This window comes from Gigantopelta aegis, chromosome 4 (assembly GCF_016097555.1).
Source record: "Gigantopelta aegis isolate Gae_Host chromosome 4, Gae_host_genome, whole genome shotgun sequence".
In the NCBI taxonomy this organism is placed as follows: domain Eukaryota; kingdom Metazoa; phylum Mollusca; class Gastropoda; order Neomphalida; family Peltospiridae; genus Gigantopelta; species Gigantopelta aegis.
Window position 1 is genome coordinate 16,501,498 of NC_054702.1, and position 20,777 is coordinate 16,522,274.

General features: G+C 34.9%; 1 protein-coding gene and 1 long non-coding RNA gene across 2 annotated transcripts in view; one reads left to right on the top strand and one right to left on the bottom strand.

Moving 5' to 3' along the window:
• LOC121372728 (fermitin family homolog 2-like) overlaps positions 1 to 11,429 on the top strand; it is a 99,765-nt gene extending 88,336 nt beyond the window's left edge. Inside the window, exons 10-12 of the mRNA XM_041499206.1 lie at positions 413 to 628; positions 2,262 to 2,408; positions 5,001 to 11,429. Coding sequence (XP_041355140.1) covers positions 413 to 628; positions 2,262 to 2,408; positions 5,001 to 5,291 — 654 coding nt within the window. The 3' untranslated portion in view covers positions 5,292 to 11,429. The remainder of the gene's footprint in view (positions 1 to 412; positions 629 to 2,261; positions 2,409 to 5,000) is intronic.
• LOC121372729 lies at positions 474 to 14,452 on the bottom strand. Its single transcript, XR_005957976.1, has 3 exons — positions 14,393 to 14,452; positions 2,032 to 2,060; positions 474 to 603 (listed from the first exon to the last, which is right to left on the bottom strand). It is a non-coding gene; the product is annotated as an uncharacterized LOC121372729 (long non-coding RNA).
• Positions 14,453 to 20,777: the final 6,325 nt, after the last annotated feature.

Below are 20,777 nucleotides of genomic sequence, written 5' to 3' on the forward strand. Positions count from 1 at the left end.
ACTAACATGTAAGGGCAAAAACACACCAAAAGCTGTCAAAATATAGCACATGTTTTATGATGTCTGTTTCGGATCTGTATTGCACATCAGCACAGATGCTGTGTACCTTGCCAAATTCAAAGATGTCCAGTTATTTATCAACTGATTCCACACTTAACAGACCCACAATCAGCTTCGGTGTCTTTTGGTCATAATTCTTGTAGGATCTATTCTACTTCTACTTTTACTCTGCTTTGATAAATATAGCTATGGCTTTAAAAACCTTTTCTTCAATATTTTGGCTTAATATGTCTTTTTAAGAATAATGTTCAAAAATGTTTTTACTCTGTAAAACATATAAGTAACACAACTATACAGGAAGTATTATTCTTTTGTATTTTTTATTAACATCAAGATGTTTGCTTTTTCACAGGAGGAGCAGTACTGTAAGTGGATGGCTGCATGTAAGCTGGCGTCGAAGGGCAAGACAATGGCCGACAGTTCGTATGAAGGGGAAGTGAAGACTCTTCAGAAGTTCCTCAGTATGCAGCACCTGGACGTGTCTCGCACCATCAACCCCAGTGACGTGACCATCCAGGCAGACGACTTCATCGCACCTCGCTTCTTTAAGAAAATCAAAGCTAAATCGGTAATATATATTTTTTTTAATCTTCAATTTCATTGCACTTCATTTCTTAAAAAAACCTCAAAGCAAAATTGTAATATCATCCTTTTTTAAATCTTTAACTTCATTGCACTTCGCTTCTTTAAAAAAAATGAAAGTTAAATAGGTAATATTACCTCTTTTTTTAAATCTTAAACTGTCTAAATCATGATATAATATGACTTTACTAATCATAATTGTTTCCCGTTCTTATTCATTAAAGGAGGGGGGGCAATTAAGGCATTTGGCCTGGTATGCATATTCAACGATATATAATTCACATTATTGCTTAATATCAACAAGTATAATCGTATAGTTAATTAATAAAACGGTTAAATGTGACGGCTATTATATATAATGGGCGCAGCCATTTCATACCATCCCAGTGAATACGCCCTCTGGCGAGCTGATGGTTACATAATACATAACGTGTCACGTCAAGAATTAGTCTTCGAACTGAAGAAACAAAACATACCTGATTTTTGCGAATGCATCGCAATGTTCTGTAATAGCCATTCCAGTAAGCCAGCAACAATTATATATTATTTTTCAATACAAAATAAACCATCATTGTCAAAGTGTTGAAATAACTGTATTATGTTTTGTACATAAATTAATCCATGTACTGAAATAATCAGTGAGTGTTTTCTTGGCTAATTGATCTTTTCTTTCCGTGGCCTGTACCTGTGGTTCCTAATTGGCAGGTGTATATTTAGACGGTCCCCAGACACTGTGTCTAGACACACTAAAAAGACGTGCCTCTTTTATTAAGATCACAGGGTATTGTGTGGTAACTGCACGGATACCCCTCCAATCATAATGGGCATTATCAGCCGTTTTGCTTTATTACTGTAAGTAATTCTGTCCCATCTAAAATCACAAAACTGACCAATTACGTCGTCAGAAAGAAAAGAAAAGTATCACTTGGGCATCGTGAGTGGTAGTTTTTGCTCGAATGTACCCTACCAATAGGCCTAATAATATGCTGCTTTTTTTTCTTTTTTTTTTAAAGAAAAATACTGTAACTCCATTTCGTTCTATTGATGCAAATTGAAATATATTTAGTTAAATAGTTTATTATACTATCAAGTCATTTATGTTGTTTTACAAGTCAGGTTGATGAAAGTGAAGTGCCCTGTTGTAAATTAGAGCGCTTGTTTACACTGTGCATAGAGGAGATAGACGGAGCTGACGTCACTTCACCCCAAGCTATACCACCGGTCGTCACAAAAACAAAACAAAATGGCTGCCCCCAGTTAGCAGGAATAATCATGTTTTTTTATTAACTCAAAATTACGCGTTTTTCATTTGTTAAAGTGTTAGTATGTGTTGGTGGTCCGGGTATGCATCTTTCCAACACATAAGGCTCTTGTTTGAGTTGACCCTACCTTTAACCATCTTCCTTCCAGGTTTGCCACTGAAAAATATAAAATGGAGGTGTTATAGTAATGTATTAGGATTTTGAGTCATTAAGGGGCATTATTGCTTGTATACTTAATCATAATGTGTGAATTGCTATTATTGTTTTAAGAACAGAATAACTTGTTTGATTTTAGCTAGTACAGAGGATGATGGATAACTTATAGTTTCATGATCAAAATAATTTGTTTGATTTTAGCTGGTGCAGAGGATAATGGATGCCCACGGAAATGTTCAGGACCTGAGTCTGGTTGATGCCAAGCTTGCCTACATCCATGCCTGGCAGTCCCTACCAGAATTCGGAATCACGTACTTTGTCATAAAAATGTCAAACAGCAAAAAAGAGGTAAGTGTATTCAACGTTCCTAGGTAATGGTAGAAAAAGTTACAAGAAAAGTACTTTAGATCAGTTTGAAAGATGTTTCAACTCGGTAGTAAGTGTATTCAACGTTCCTAGGTAATGGTAGAAAAAGTTACAAGAAAACTACTTTGGATCAGTTTGAAAGATGTTTCAACTCGGTAGTAAGTGTATTCAACGTTCCTAGGTAATGGTAGAAAAAGTTACAAGAAAACTACTTTAGATCAGTTTGAAAGATGTTTCAACTCGGTAGTAAGTGTATTCAACGTTCCTAGGTAATGGTAGAAAAAGTTACAAGAAAACTACTTTGGATCAGTTTGAAAGATGTTTCAACTCGGTAGTAAGTGTATTCAACGTTCCTAGGTAATGGTAGAAAAAGTTACAAGAAAACTACTTTGGATCAGTTTGAAAGATGTTTCAACTCGGTAGTAAGTGTATTCAACGTTCCTAGGTAATGGTAGAAAAAGTTACAAGAAAACTACTTTGGATCAGTTTGAAAGATGTTTCAACTCGGTAGTAAGTGTATTCAACGTTCCTAGGTAATGGTAGAAAAAGTTACAAGAAAACTACTTTAGATCAGTTTGAAAGATGTTTCAACTCGGTAGTAAGTGTATTCAACGTTCCTAGGTAATGGTAGAAAAAGTTACAAGAAAACTACTTTAGATCAGTTTGAAAGATGTTTCAACTCGGTAGTAAGTGTATTCAACGTTCCTAGGTAATGGTAGAAAAAGTTACAAGAAAACTACTTTAGATCAGTTTGAAAGATGTTTCAACTCGGTAGTAAGTGTATTCAACGTTCCTAGGTAATGGTAGAAAAAGTTACAAGAAAACTACTTTGGATCAGTTTGAAAGATGTTTCAACTCGGTAGTAAGTGTATTCAACGTTCCTAGGTAATGGTAGAAAAAGTTACAAGAAAACTACTTTGGATCAGTTTGAAAGATGTTTCAACTCGGTAGTAAGTGTATTCAACGTTCCTAGGTAATGGTAGAAAAAGTTACAAGAAAACTACTTTGGATCAGTTTGAAAGATGTTTCAACTCGGTAGTAAGTGTATTCAACGTTCCTAGGTAATGGTAGAAAAAGTTACAAGAAAACTACTTTGGATCAGTTTGAAAGATGTTTCAACTCGGTAGTAAGTGTATTCAACGTTCCTAGGTAATGGTAGAAAAAGTTACAAGAAAACTACTTTGGATCAGTTTGAAAGATGTTTCAACTCGGTAGTAAGTGTATTCAACGTTCCTAGGTAATGGTAGAAAAAGTTACAAGAAAACTACTTTGGATCAGTTTGAAAGATGTTTCAACTCGGTAGTAAGTGTGTTCAACGTTCCTAGGTAATGGTAGAAAAAGTTACAAGAAAACTACTTTGGATCAGTTTGAAAGATGTTTCAACTCGGTAGTAAGTGTGTTCAACGTTCCTAGGTAATGGTAGAAAAAGTTACAAGAAAACTACTTTGGATCAGTTTGAAAGATGTTTCAACTCGGTAGTAAGTGTGTTCAACGTTCCTAGGTAATGGTAGAAAAAGTTACAAGAAAACTACTTTAGATCAGTTTGAAAGATGTTTCAACTCGGTAGTAAGTGTGTTCAACGTTCCTAGGTAATGGTAGAAAAAGTTACAAGAAAACTACTTTAGATCAGTTTGAAAGATGTTTCAACTCGGTAGTAAGTGTGTTCAACGTTCCTAGGTAATGGTAGAAAAAGTTACAAGAAAACTACTTTAGATCAGTTTGAAAGATGTTTCAACTCGGTAGTAAATTTTATGCATGTGATTACATTTTTGTAACTTGCTGAAATATGGTCAGGTTTTTTGGACATGTGATCTAGAGTATAAAAGATGAAATCTGCTGGTTGCCACATAGGCTTCTCATACTGAACAGCAGCAAGGAATCTTTTACGTCCACTTCCAACAGACTGAAAAACACATAGCACGGCCTTTGCACATACTGGTATACCAGTTAGTGAAATCTACTAGTTGGAGTGACGAAAATCCCTTTGATCCATCAAGGGGATTCTATCTACAAACCATTACACCTCAGGCAAATGTTTGATAACTGAGCTACATTCGCCCTGCCTTCCAATATTTTGGTTAAATGGTATTATTTAAAGGTAATATCAAGGGTACTAAGTTTCTTGGTGAATTTGCCAATTAATAAATGTTCAAAAGCTTTAATCAATATCGTCAACATTTAATTTAAAAAAGCATTTAATAAATAGTTTGACAATTAGCCAGTGCACGACGACTGGTATATCAAAGGCCGTGGTATGTGTTATCCTGTCTGTTGGATGGTTCATATAAAAGACCCCTTGCTATTAATGAAAAATATAGTGGGTTTTCACTCTTAAGACTGTAAATTAATGAATGTTTAACAATGTCCCCTCCAAGACTATATGTCAGAATTACAAAATGTTCCACATCCAATAGCCGATGATTAATAAATCAGTGTGCTCTAATGGTGTCGTTGAATAAAACAAACTTTTTAACTTTTGTTTGACAATTTTGCTTTTCTAAATTGTAAAACTGAGAATGTTTTTTATTTAAAAACAAATTAATATTGATTTTTTTTTTTTCTCCTTGGATTCAGGACCTGATGGGTATTGCGAGTAACCGCATTATCCGAATGGACTTGAGTACGGGCGACTCTATTAAGACGTGGCGGTACAACACGCTGCAGTCATGGCACGTCAACTGGGAGGTGGACAACGTGATCCTCGACTTCGAGGAGGGCAAGGTCACATTCGCCAGCATGGGGATCCCATGCAAGGTGATCCATGAGTTCATCGGAGGCTACATCTTCCTCTCCATGAGATCCCAGGAGAAAAACCAGTCACTGAACGAGGAACTCTTTCAGAAGTTGACCGGAGGATGGTCCTGAGAGAAAATGTCAAAAAAAAAAAAATTGGGAGGAAGTCGTTCATGCAAATAATAGTGCCTATATCTGAATGTGATTGCCATGGAAACCACCAGTTTTGTAGTAGAGTTGTTATCTTGTTTGTCGTCCAGCTGTGTGTTTGGCAGCAGTTTCTATTTGAAGATGCTCGTTGTTAACTAATAACTGTTTAAAGTCTATGAAATTAACTGCATTCTATTGATTGCCTTTCTTGGGCCATCTACTAAATTATGATTTATACCTAATTAGTACATCTGTAGCAAAATACACAATCTTGAATGGCCTGACAATTAAGTGAAAATACAGGTTATATTTACGGTACTTGAAATCAATGAATTATACAACAGTTTATAAAGAATATCATCTTTGTTAGAATTTTTGGTTTACAGTTTAAGAAATTTTATTTGGTTGGGTTTTGAATTTTATAATTAATACATTTACCAATTTATCAAATTATTTGAGCATCATTTTGAAATTAATATAATGGATATGGCAATCAAAACAAGTTGTTTATAGCTTTTAAGAAATAAAGATATTATAAATAAACTATTTAATTCTCTGTTTTTACTAGTTTCCGATCTAATTTTTAAAGAATTATGCTGTTTATGCATGTAAGGCCTAAAACTGGCATTCAAATTGTATACTTGTCAAACTCATAACATAACATGGCAGATGTATCTATTATTCAGTGCTAATGTGTATGATATAAAATTATAGTGTGCTTATTTAACATGTAGCCTAATTACCAGTACAGAACTTCCATAACAGTAGTTATGGATTCACAAACACTGGTTTGATATTTATATACAATTCCATCTTGCTGAATGATGACACAAGAAGCTGTTCAGACTGTGTTCTACGAGGTGGAAAGTTGTCAGATTCTGCATAATGGAACTATTATAAAACGAAAACGATGTGTAAGTCAGTAAATAAAATTATTGAACTTACTTGCAGAATTAAAATGTTTTGAAATGATGTTTGACAAAAAGTGCTATTACCTCAAACAAAAACACCATTTCCAGTGCCAAGACTTTATTCTGTGTTATATGGAATGGAAAAGTTGACTAATTTGAAAAACAAGAAGTGGAATCATGAACACATGAAAGTGTCAAGAATAACTGAAAATGAGGATGATGAGATTGAAAATAACACCATGAAAGTATCTTCAGTTACCTGCAGAGATAGTAGTCAGTTGTGTTTCTTGTGTGTTTGCCATCTTTCTGTAACACTGCTGTGAGATTAATGACACAAGGAATGGCTTTTTTAGTGCGGGGAAACAAAATTTCCAACACTATTTATTCACAAAATGAATACAGTCCTGTGTTCAACTGACACTAGTGCTTGGTCACATTATAGATTGCTTGTGGGCCTCGATGTTTCACTTAGCATGAATATAATGGAGCAGAAATCGGTTAAATTGTTGGCAGGTGCTCATGATAAAACCTAAATATTGAAAGCAGCCCAGTTTTGGTAGTATATGAAGACAATGTAATTAGCTTTATGTATCCAGTGTGTTGCAGTGTAGAACGTTGGATCATTACAGTGCAGGTCAGTTTGCAAATGTACATGGCATTGGCATTGCTTGTTACAGCAGAAGTCAGTTTGCAGATAACTATGTGGAAAATGTTCTCATTCACAGATACATCTTGGTGATGTGCTAAGGAATATGGTATTAACAGTAATGGATCAATAACAAGCCGAGTTCCTAGAATGTGTTACTGCTGTGGAAACATTTGTGTCTGTGATAAGCTGGATCATCCACTGTAGCTGCAGTTGATTGGGAGAACAACAGTCTGGTAACCTGCCATGCAAAAAGGTTCATTGGAATAAACATCAGAACATGCACATTTGATTTATGTGCAAAAACGGGACATCAGTTACATGTAAAGAGGAAAAGATGGAAGAGGGATAACTGATTTTGTAACAAGCACAAAAAATGGCAGGCGAAAGTGTATGTCAGGCAACAGTAACAATTGTAGATGTGAGATTCAGTTCCATAAAGACTTCAATTCCAAGGATGTAAGCATTGTCATGTTTGCTAGCTCTGTCTCCACCATTCTTCAGAGCAATTACAGAGTATTGATAATGTTACCTCTATGTTAATACACTGTGCTTCCAGAAAAAGATTCATTTCCATCAAGACCATAATATTCCAAGGATGTAAGCTTGCTGTGCATTATCATATTTGCTAACTATGACCTTACCATTACACCAGTTACCTAGACATGGCATGTGGTCACAGGATTGGAAAGCTTTTGACAACCTTTTGCTAAATGTATTGTTCATCCTCCAATCTGGTGTGCAACTGAGATGAAAATCCTGCCAGGTTTTTCACAATTCCAGATCTTAGCACTAACCAAAATCTTGCTGATCTTGGTTTTTGATGCTGAAAAGTTCACAGAAACCTCATCATTTTCAAATGCTTTGAATGTTTTTAGGATTTTTTAGTCCAATGTTGTTTTCATCTCTCTGTAACAAAACATTTTTGAAAACCAACAAAATCAACAACAATACCATTGTAAATTGGAGATGAATAAGGATTTTCATAGTGGAATGTGTTGTGATCTGATTAACAGTCCATAGTAAATTCTGAAATTCAACCATCACACTGAGAACATAAAAGACCTAAGACCACCACTATTGCATTGTTCTTAACATAGATGCGGCCATATGTTGTTGGTGTTACTTTGGCCATTCGATTCAGGAGATTTTATTCAGAACATAATGGTGTCAACAGTTATGGTGTCAACAAGACTGCAGGAACAGCCTGCATTAAACACAGTTTGGTGGATTCATAAATCATTCAGATGAGACTGCTTAATGATTTTATAAATATCTCATTAATGATACAACCCATTGATTTTGTGGATGATGATAGTTTTAATAGGATTGTTGATAAATGCAAGGAATTGATCCCCATCACTTTGTACTACAGTGTCTTCTTTTACATGCAGAACTATTACAGACACCCACCATTATTAAAGGAAACAGACTTCATGTGTACATGTAGGTGTGTATTTTAACATTTACAAATACGAAACGCTGATTAATACATGTTTTAAATATATTTTATTCTGAAAAACAGAATTGGATTGGCTAACAGGGATATAAATCCTAGTGTTGATGCCAGTTTCCCAATACACCAATAATACTGAGTTTATATTACAGTCAAAGTATTGGTAATATAAAGTTGTATGAAACAATTATATGAATAGATTTATTATGCTGATTTGTACAATCCAAACAGATTTTTGCTTAATCATGCAGACTATATATGTATCAAGATAAATGTGTATAGGACAATAATGTATAAGCTCTGTAGAAAGTTGTTTATTTTGTTGAATTTGTAACACTGGCAAACTGATTTTTGCTTTTGTTGTTGATTTTATTGATTGAAAGCCAAATGTATGTATGTATGTATGTAAACTCGTCGCATTGCATGTTGTTGTTACATATTGACAGATAAATATTGAGTTATTTATACATGGAATTTGTATGGCATGATTAAAGTGTCAGCTATGTGGTAGTTTAAACATGACACAAACCAAAACCTAGCAGTTTGATTGGCTTTGCTTTTAAAAATGAGCTCGTCAATAAAACTATGGCTTTGATTGGTTCATTTTTTAAAGCCAGGCATTTTCATTGGTTGGGCTTATGGGGAATGTTCAAAATGGTGCTGTGTGTAAATTAACTTGTTGCATATATACTATTTGGAAGCTCTGTACATTTTTCTTCTTCTAGATACCCGGTATGTATAGACAGCAGAACAAAAAGTGCATTTGATAGCAAAATTGTTAAAACCTAAAGCATTTAGATATGAATCTTGTTATTTGTTGCTTTGAAATAGTTAATATATATTTAACTTTAGAGGCCTGCATCCCCTTTCCTATCCATGTGTCAGTATGTGCAGTATTTGTAATTAGTAGAATCATGTAAATAATATAATTTATACAGTGACTATAGGGCACTAACAATATCCATTTCAGTCTTTTCCACATTAAACTTCTCTGTCATCTTATGTCTTCTCTAAAATGAGAAAATGGTAGCTTCTTTATTAGACTTTTGTTACTGTAAACCTCTGAAAAGAATTAAAAGGAGAAATATTATGGAACCCAAAACAATGTTCTAAACATCAAAGGCCTTACACTATATAATTCTGTTATAGTATTTCAAACATGAATAATGTACATTTAATTCCTTAGCTCTGTTCATTGATAATTGACTTGTGAAATTATTTAACCCATATTTTTATGTTTTTGGTTAGATGTTTCCAACTTTCACTTAAAGTTGTACTGTGGTTTATTTTTAAAAGTGTTTTCAATATAATATATTACTCTACATGTACGGACAAGTTAAAATGAAGTCCATTGCATTTAACTAGATAAATACCGTAAAACCTGCTGGGGATGTTACTTTAATTTCCAAAATTAGCGGTCCAATTCTTCATTTAGGTAATAACCTGCTTGGGTAATGACATCCTTTTATTGTTTCAACAGCAGGCTTTGAAAATTAGTTTACATCATTTTGCATTTTGCATCATTTTCTCAGATACCTCATAACAATGAACACTTAATCTCTACTTATATTGAATATATTTTCTTTTACTGTAAGTTGCTGTATTTCTGCTAGATAAGATTTGTGTGGTTCTTGCTTTTGGAACAATATTTTGTCTTAAACCAGTTACTAGCAGACATTTATATCAATATCATTCAAGATCGCTAAGGTATTACCAGACGCCCATCAGTAAAAATGAAATGTTATGAATGGGTTTTTAATTTTATCTTCTGTATCGTTCTCAAGTCACTTAACACTTAATTTCTAGTTTTATTATTTTACTTCATTTGAGAAAAATATATGTAATACATGAATCATTGATTTTATCGATACCAAGTATCTTAAACAGTACTAGAAGCATGCAAGTGTTTCTGTTTTTAGAGTAATTCTTCTTTTTGTTTAAATTATGGAAAAAGAAAGAAAGAAAATAAACATATTTCTTTATTGTTGGACAACAGAACATGATTATAAAGTCTTAATATTTTGAATTCAGTTGTCATCATTTTATAAGTTTGGAAGAAGTCAAACAATTGAATTAATTATACAAAGTCAAATTACATGTATTAGCAATGTTTGTAATTTTAGAGCTTGTGACACATATAACATGTTCTGCTTCCTAAACACCCATTAATTTTTTTATTCTGTTATCAGTTTGTAATATATGAACTTTTAATTATATGCAATTTAAATGTTGCCTTTCAAAACAAAAACCCATTTACACCTAACCATGTATGAAGTTTTGTATTTTATTGTGTTTTCCAATAATATCATGTGTGATATGTTGATATATAAACCTCTTGAGTGCCTCATCAATTGATATTTGTTTAGTTTAATAGCAGTCATCATTTATTGTAAGTTCTCACAATATTTACACTTTTATTATTTTCTTTATATAGTAATGCTTCTATCATCATAAATTATTATAGCTGTTAATTCTTTCACTCTTGATCAGTACAAAATTAGCCATTGTATCTAAGTCTTAACAGTTAATGTTAATTATAATATTCATGCTATAATGCAGTCCTGCAATATTCATAGTTGTTGAAGACCATCGATGAATATTGTTAATTAATTTACAGTATAAGTAAACATGAGTAATGCTATAAAAATAATTATGACTTTTGTAGAAGTAATAATTTGGTAAATATATTTAATATAAATATTTTCTATACTGGGGATCTTATTTTATTTATTTCCTTTTCCCCCATAGAATGTCAACAAGTAGCAGCTAAGATGCAAGGCAGAGGGGTATTTTTAATAATGGAAAATTGTTTTTAAAAAAAACATTGTATGCTGCGATCTTGTTATTTTAAATGTTAACTATCTAGCTACTTAAAATGTATTTCAACTACAGGATGATTCAGTGTTGATTACAAATGAATATAAGAAAACTACTACATTTCCAACTAGTTTATAAAATTTGCTTCGTACACCTGACAACTAGTTTGAACCTTGAAATTGGTCTCTATGATGATAATACTTCATGTTTTAGTTGGTTAAGCATTACAGTGGGCCTCTTACAGTTGTGTACATGTCTTCCTATTAAATAAATACATAAATACAGTTTAATTTCTTGTTTGGTTTTCTGTTCTATTTAGCTTGGTCATGGTCAAAAACCAGACTTAAATTATCCAATTAGGTAATGAATGTGATGAAAGTCTGCAGTCTCAATCCAGAATTGTGTGACGCTGGATGTCTGAGGGAAAAGAAAGGAATATTTTTATTGACACCTCAGCACATTTTAAATTTGTTATTTAGTGTTCAATGTTTAGGCACTTAGTCAAGGATGAAGTCTGCAAAACAGGGGTGGGGAAAAAGCCAATTTTTTCCGGTCTGGGACCGATTCTCAATCTCTGACCCTTCATCTTGTTCACTGACCCTTCATCACTGATTATTTGGCAGCGTGGTAATTTTGGCATTTTGTCAAGAGAAAACCTGCTGCCACATGGACTACTTTTAATAAAGCAACAAAGAGCTCTTATAAACCAGCCTTGGTGGTGTCATGGTTAAGCCATCGGATATAAGGCTGGTAGGTACCGGGTTCTCAGCCCAGTACCGGTTCCCACCCAGAGTAAGTTTTAATGATGAGTAGGTGTAAGACCACTATACCCTCTTCTCTCTCACTAACCACTAACTGACTGTTCTGGACAGACAACTCTGATAGCTGAGGTATATAACCAGGACAGCGTGCTTGAACCTTAATTGGATATAAGCATGAAAATAAGATAAAATGAAAAATGATCTTATGAATGCACTTTCTCATAGGCAGGACCGTGAAACTATGACTTGATGTACAAGTTGGGGGAAAAAATCTGAGTGCAATCAATCTTTTGTACATCGGGCAGGAAATGGGATATATTACATTCAATAGAGCGATCGCTTTGGTTACAGCACTGAACCTGAGGGGGCAGGACGTAGCTTGATGCACGGTCGGTCCAGGATTGATCCCCGTCGGTGGACCCATTGGGCTATTTCTCGTTCCAGCCAGTGTAACAAAGGCCATGGTATGTACTATCCTGTCTATGGGATGGTGCATACCGTATAAAAGATCCCTTGCTGCTAATCGAAAAGAGTAGCCCATGAAGTGACGACAGCAGGTTTCCTCTCTCAATATCTGTGTGGTCTGTAACCATATGTTTGACACCATATAACCGTAAATAAAATGTGTTTAGTGCATTGTTTAATAAAATATTTTCTTCCTTGAACCTCCTGGGTAGACCCATTCTCTGATTTTTTTTGTATTTTACAACTCGTACACTAAAAAAACATGGTATGTGCTATTCTGTCTATGGGGAAGTGAATTCTGCCAATAGAAAATGTAGCAGGTTTCTTCCACAGTTTACATCAGAATTATGAAATGTTTGACATTCAGTAGCTAATGGCTAATAAATCAATGTACTCCAGTGGTGTTAAAACAAAACACTGAGCTGCATCCCACTCCGGGATATGTGAGGAGTGCAAAGTGGTGTTAAAACAAAACACTGAGCTACATCCCACTCCGGGATATGTGAGGAGTGCAAATGGTCAACCCAGTGATTATGAAGCATATTTGTATTGTCTTACAAAGTTGTTTTGAGAGAATGTTTAAAAACAGCAATTTCGATTGCCAATTGCATGAACCCATGACATTTCAAGACATTTTTGTCATGAGCAGCTTTTACATTGGTGACAAAATGTTTAATAATCTAGGGTAAATATTTCATTAATAACTGAACAATCCATCTGATCGAAGATTAATTTTCCTTAATAAAACAAATACTATGAATGAATAACCCCCTCCCCTAGTATCTCAAAATGTCATTAATTTGGCAGTTTTATCAACATTTCACAAAATGTCATCTGCTAATAATTAAAAAACATGGAAGGCCCCAAAAATAAAATTATTTCTATGAGCAAGGCTCTTTTGTTAGCAATACACCAAATAGCATCTGATGGGGTCAAAGTGACCCCAACTTTAAATTTTTTATTCCACTGCCCCCTTTCCTTTGAATTCTGTCTCATATCTTCCCGATTTGGCAACTCCTATCTTTCAACTTCTTTTGCTGTCCACCTCCACATCCCAGTACTTGTCTCTCCAACCATGACATGTGCTTGTCTCTTGTGGCTATATGTGTAACACTTGCCATTCCCCATCAGCTTTTAGCTGTGGGTTTAGTCTGACCACTTTGGGGAGTGTTCAGTAGTTACTTGTGACAATGTTAAAGTGCTGTTCCAGATGTATGATGTATTGAGCTATATCAATCAAGATATTATTTAATATGATTAGAAAATTAAAAAAAAAAATGTAAAAAAATTATATACCGGTATATTTTCCATTTAAAAATAGTCCCCTGAAAAACAGAACCAGCTGAATTCGTTTCGGAATTTCCGTAAGATTTGATCCGTGACGTCATGAAGGGAACTCCTTTCGATAGTCCGCGCCATTGTTCATTGCTTCTTTTGTGTTTATTATGGTTAAACGGCGTGTTGGTGGCGGCTGTAGCGATACAAAAACCGATAAATTTAGTCTTCACACATTTCCTAGTAATGTTGCTGTGAGAAAGCTGTGTGTGAATTTGATTAAAACAACGTGGAAATACTGGACAGGAAGAAAATGCCGGAGACCGTTGTTGCGATTCATCCTAACTGGCTTGTCGGCTTAAGCGAGATATGGGAATACCATGTGTTATGGCTTTTAAAAAAAGATACCGTACCAACAATTTTTCTGCGACACAAAACAAATGACAACAAGCCGACGCCATCCACACCGAAACGACCTTGGGGTGCATATCGTCAATGTCCCAAATTGCGTTATGCTTTCAACTCCGGTCAGTTTGTTTTCTCATGCACAGTTCGTGCAATCATCGAGATCCGATTTGTTGTCGTTTGCATCTCGTTCATTTGTGAGATTTTTCTTTACAGTTCGTGAACGTTAAAACAATAAAGTACAGACAAGTAAGTATCTATAGCCTAGTCCGTCCCATCCTACAAAAATGTAGGGGTTTTTTTGTAAAAAAAAAAGAAGAAAATACATTAAATTAATTTTACTATACCTTCCCACAGAGAAAACCTTTTTTCATACTATGGAATGTGCTATAAGTTATTTATTTCTGAGCAGACTGTTTTCACAACTGCACACAAAAAAATAGTATTGTTTTGTTATTTCCAAAACACTTACTTTTTTTTTTTTACGTCAAACTAAACTGAAATTATTCACACAAAAAAACATCTTCATAGATGGATGGGACGGACTAAAAGTCGTTTTTGTTTATTTTTTTAAATTAAAATAAGTTATTTATTTCTGAGCAGACTGTTTTCACAACTGCACACAAAAAAATAGTATTGTTTTGTTATTTCCAAAACACTTTTACTCTTTTTTTTTACGTCAAACTAAATTGAAATTATTCACAAAAAACCCCATCTTCATAGGGGGATGGGACGGACTAAAAGTCATTTTTGTTTATTTCTTGAAATTACCGATATCGGGTCCACTTGACTCGTAGAATTCAAGAGTTATTTATTGTCTTTTCTACTACATCACAAGTATTAGAATATACAGTGTAGCAAAATAATTCGCACGAAAAGCTAAAGAACAAAACAAGAATAAAAGTTGTAAATTAGTGGTAAGTTGTCTCCACGACCTTTTTCATCATCATCTGTCAGGCCGGTGGTTCGTCGTAAGATGTTCCAGGTTCAAACTGATAAGGCATTATTTGTTGTGTTGCACAAATATTAGTCCAGTCGTCATTACTACACTATTCATCATCGAAAGAAGAATCGCATGATCAATGAGCTTGGCAGTCGCTGTCGGTCCCACTTTCGCTTACGCTGGAAGTCATCTCGTGGTAGGTTTCAGTGAAGCGCGTTCCCTTCGTGACGTCACGGCTATTTACCGGCAAATGTTTTTACCGAGAATTTTACTCAGTCGTTTCCGGCAGTGTTCTACGGGAGTGATGTTTTAATACTTTTATGGGGCATTTTCGTAATTATTGATTTTACCTATCGGTGTAAAATATTATTGTAATGAATTAAGAAAGCATTTAATTATGGAATTTGAAATTTTAGTGTATGGTCTGGCACAGCACTTTAAGAGTCACTTGTATCCATGTACTATACATGCCTACTACCGGTGGTCGTTAGTGCCGTGGGTCAGACCAGCTTTATTGGAGGCAGAGGATGAGGTAGAGCATTAAAGTGCTGTGCCAGACCATACACTAAAATTTCAAATTCCACAATTAAATGCTTTCTTAATTCATTGCAATAATATTTTACACCGATATGTAAATCAATAATTACGAAAATGCCCCATAAAAGTATTACAACATCACCCCCGTAGAACACTGCCGGAAACGACCGAGTAAAATTCTCGGTAAAAACATTTGCCTGTAAATAGCCATGACGTCACGAAGGGAACGCGCTTGACAGAAAGCTACCACGAGATGACTTCCAGCGCAAGCGAGAGTGGAACCGACATCGATTCTTCTTTCGATGATGAAGTGTGGTAATGACGACTGGACTAACACAACAAATAATGCCTTATCAGTTTGAACCTGGAACATCTTCCGACGAACCACCGGCCTGACAGATGACGATGAAAATGGTCGTGGAGACAGCTTACCACTAATTTACAACTTTTATTCTTGTTTTGTTCTTTAGCTTTTCGTGCGAATTATTTTGCTACACTGTATGTTCTAATACTTTGATGTAGTAGAAAAGACGATAAATAACTCTTGAATTCTACGAGTCAAGTGGACCCGATATCGGTAATTTTAAGAAATAAACAAAAACGACTTTTAGTTCGTCCCATCCATCCATGAAGATGTTTTTTTGTGTGAATAATTTCAGGTTTAGTTTGACGTAAAAAAAAAAAAGTAAAAGTGTTTTGGAAATAACAAAACAATACTATTTTTTTTGTGTGCAGTTGTGAAAACAGTCTGCTCAGAAACAAATAACTTATAGCACATTCCATAGTATGAAAAATGGTTTTCTCTGTGGGAAGATATAGTAAAATTAATTTAATGTATTTATAGTCTGTTTTACAGGGAACGCCTTTTTTCATACTATGGAATTTACAAGTCATTTATTTCTGAGCCGATTGTTTTCTAAGATGCATACAAAATTAGCTTCTTCTTTTTTTCTTACAAAAAAACCCCTACATTTTTGTAGGATGGGACGGACTAGGCTATAGATACTTACTTGTTTGTACTTTATTGTTTTAATGTTCTCGAACTGTAAAGAAAAATCTCACAAATGAACGAGATGCAAACGACAACAAATCGGATCTCGATGATTGCACGAACCGTGCATGAGAAAACAAACTGACCGGCGTTGAAAGCATAACGCAATTTCGGACATTGACGATATGCACCCCAAGGTCGTTTCGGTGTGGATGGCGTCGGCTTGTTATCATTTGTTTTGTGTCGCAGAAAATGTTTTGGTATGGCATCTTTTTTTAAAAGCCATAACACATGGTATTCCCATATCTCGCTTAAGCCGACAAGCCAATTCGGACGAATCGAAACTAAAGTGCCTGCAGTCACAACGGTCTCGGCATTTTCTTCCTGTCAAGTATTTTCACGTTGTTTTAATCAAATTCACACACAGATTTCTCACAGCAACATTACTAGGAAATGCGTGAAGACTAAATTTATCGGCTTTTGTATTGCTGCAGCCGCCAACCATAATAAACACAAAAGAAGCAATGAACAATGGCGCTGACTATCGAAAGAAGTTCCCTTCGTGACGTCACGGATCAAATCTTACGGAAATTCCCGAAACGTATTCAGCTGGTTCTGTTTTTCAGGGGAATATTTTTAAATGGAAAATATACCGGTATATAATTTTTTAACATTTTGTTTTTTAATTTTCTAATCATATTAAATAATATCTTGATTGATATAGCTCAATACATCATACATCTGGAACAGCACTTTAAATTTATACTGCCATTAGTGAGACGCGTGAAGACCTGTCATAAAATGTGTCATTTGGCCAGCAAGTTCAAGCAATTTGATTGAACAGGATCAGTTTGTCAGGTACTATTGTTCTTAAATGTGTGGTGTGCCACTAATTTTAGCTGACAATTTCTGCAAAACTAGAGCAGTTTAAGACACTATGTTGTATCCAAAATTAGCTGCATTTTTTTTAGATAAACTTTTAAACATGAGGGTATATCATTTGGTGGAATACAACCATGGCAAAACTATGACAGTTTAAGACACTATGTTGTGTCCAAAATTAGCATTTTTAAAATTATACTTTTAAAGATGAGGGTATATCATTTGGTGGAATACAACCTTATGAATGGGTCAAGAAGAAAATACAAGTACAATGTCATTAAAATATTTATTTCTTGATAAAATCCTGTTGTATACATATATATAAATGCACCATCCAAACAAAAACACTTTATAAAATTAGATAGTATAGTGTGTGACGCATATAATTAAATAAGCTCTAAGTATAAAATGCCATTTTCAATCATGCCTTAATTAATAATGGTATATTTTTTTAAAATACATTCAACGTTTCCCTCAGGATTTAAGCTTATAGGATGGCAAGCACCAACATTGTACAAACAGAACACCCACAGGATGTGGGAATGTGACGATGGCCCAGATTCAGGATTTGGAGAAAACCAAACATTATTACAGACTATTCAAACATAGCTATCACTGCATCATCAATTACCATGGTAATAACAATGGAATACTTTGAAAGAAAGAAATGTTTTATTTAACCACGCACTCAACACATTGTATTTGAATACTTTGTTTATTTATTCCAAAAAGATTGCTTCATAGTTAACAATCATGCTACTGTATTCCATAAAAATATCCTATAATCATTTCATTTTAACTGAAGCAGACATTCTTTTTAAATGGGAGGGATATGCAATAGCATAGAAAAATTGGTAAATCGCCATGAAACTTGATCTGCAACAGTACATGACTCAAAGTATTTGTTAAAAACCACAGTAATTGATGACTCACGAGATTGCATCATTGATGGTATGATACTAGTAAACATTAGTTTTAAAATATTAACTCAGGAAATTGAATTCAAAACAGGTCAAAATACAGTTAGTTAACTTTGGCAACTCCAGCATTTTAATATAAGTGACCTGGAATGGCATTCAAATATACTAACAATCAAAAGAGTACATCAATTAGTTTAAATAGTGTAAAAATTACCCCAACCTATTAGTTGAAGCAAATGTATTTTAAAAATACATGTATAATACTTTGACGAGATATAACACTGGTATAATCAGTAATAATCATCACGTATGTACACAGTTCACAAACAGCACTAGGATAAAAATGTGTGATTTCACATAAAATTGTTTAAGTATACTTTTTTTGATAGAGAATATATATAATAATAGAACAACTTATGTCAATATTATAATGTCAATATTATAATGCAATAAAATAAAAAAACATTCTAAATTCTCTTTCACGTAAAATAAATTTACAATACTTCTACCAAACAATTTAAGAATATTAATACTTAGGGGTCATGCAATGTAACAGGTTGACATTGTGGCATGTTCTTAACTTTAATGGTTTAAACAACAACTTACTTTGATCAAAATAACAAGTTACAAACCCATGTGTAACAAATCCTAAACGAATGCATATTTCTGTAATTTTCATGCTAAACCCACTATGTGCAAGATGTTTGCGTACATCTTGGGCAACATTTTACTGGCACAATGTTTCAAAGTCATCTGTGATCAAAGCATGCTAAAATAAAATGACACTAGCAAATATTTACACAAACGTCTACCAACTCTTAATTACTTTTGTTGAGTAGACATAAAAAATCGAAATCCACTGGTAGTTTGTGTTGTGCATGCACTTTTTAGCAATCTAAATTATGTTCATTAAATTGTAAATATAAAAAAAAAAATAGAAGTAAATATTGTTCATTTATCTGGCCATCACTATATACACTAACAAGATACGATGTCTAAATATACTACTCAAAAGAATTTAAGGGTCAGACGATATTTTCGACATTATTTTCTGAATGTCAATTATATTAGCTAGACCATAATGTCATGCATGGTATTGTTCCATTTTGACGAAAGTGGGTCTAAGCAACCCATAAATGAATTAAAATTCACTGTCATTGACACTGTCGACTAGTTCTAATGGCGAAAACATGCTTACATTTGCACGTAAATTAGGGCGAAAGCGAAAGGTCTGCTAAGTGCCCATAACTTGCTTTTTCACAAAGCGCTTCATTTGCACGCTTTGCGTGTGTATTCCATGTTCCCAATGCTGAATTTCCGTATAATTGGAGCTTGCGTTCGTGTACGGTGCACACTCCAAATTCGACCATGGTACGACGTCAACTGACTATCGAAGATCGAGGAAGGGCTATTGCTTGGCTTCAGGATGGCAATACGCAAAGAAATGTTGCTCTGAGACTTGGTGTCAGTCAGAGTGTCGTTGGCCAATTGTGGCAACGGTACCAAGCAACAAATTCTGTTCGAAATCGTCCACGTTCGGGAAGACCCCGAAGCACTACAAATAGAGAGGACCGCTACATCACCAATATGGCTCTACGTCAACGCACAACCACTGCACGCCGATTACGTGACAATCTGCGGACTGCGACTGGAACTCGAGTGTCTGATCAAACCATACGCAATCGTCTGAGAGCCAATAATCTACGCTGCCGTCGCCAGGCTGTTCGACCACCACTCCTACCACGTCACAGAACGGCCAGCCGTCACTGGTGCACACTTCATCTGCGGTGGCAACGTGATCAGTGGGGTCGAGTGATGTTCACTGATGAGTCCAGGTTTAGTCTCCAGTTCAACGACGGTCGGGTTCGTGTCTACAGGGTGTATACTACAAAATCAAATCCCATAGACGACAATAGTAACATATACGGCTAAAACTCCTACCTGCAACGTATCATAAGACATAAACGCCACTGATATAAAAGTGAATCAGAAAAAAATGGGGGTCAAGCTGCTCGTTTCTGAGATAACGGGTAGCGTCTATGACTACCCTAGTTTCGCACAAAATTTGAGTACTTTTTTTTTACAGGTACCCCATACATGTTTCAAGCACAAGGCTACTTGACACATTGGTACTAGATGAAATAAAATTGCACATTTATTTTACCCAGATGAAACTATTATTTTTTACAACCAACATACTCACATTTATAACCAATCACAGGACTTGTGGTGTTCACTTCTCTATCAAAAGTTCGGTGCACCTCGAACTTTGACCCAGCCGGAAGTTATTTGGTATAGTACTACCTACAGACGTCCTGGGGAGCGCTTCGCTAACGTTAACGTTAGACAACGTCACCAGTTCGGTGGTGGCAGCGTCATGGTGTGGGGCGGCATCTCTATCCACCACAGGACCCCCCTCTATGTGGTGGATGGCAATCTGAATGGAATCCGCTATCTGA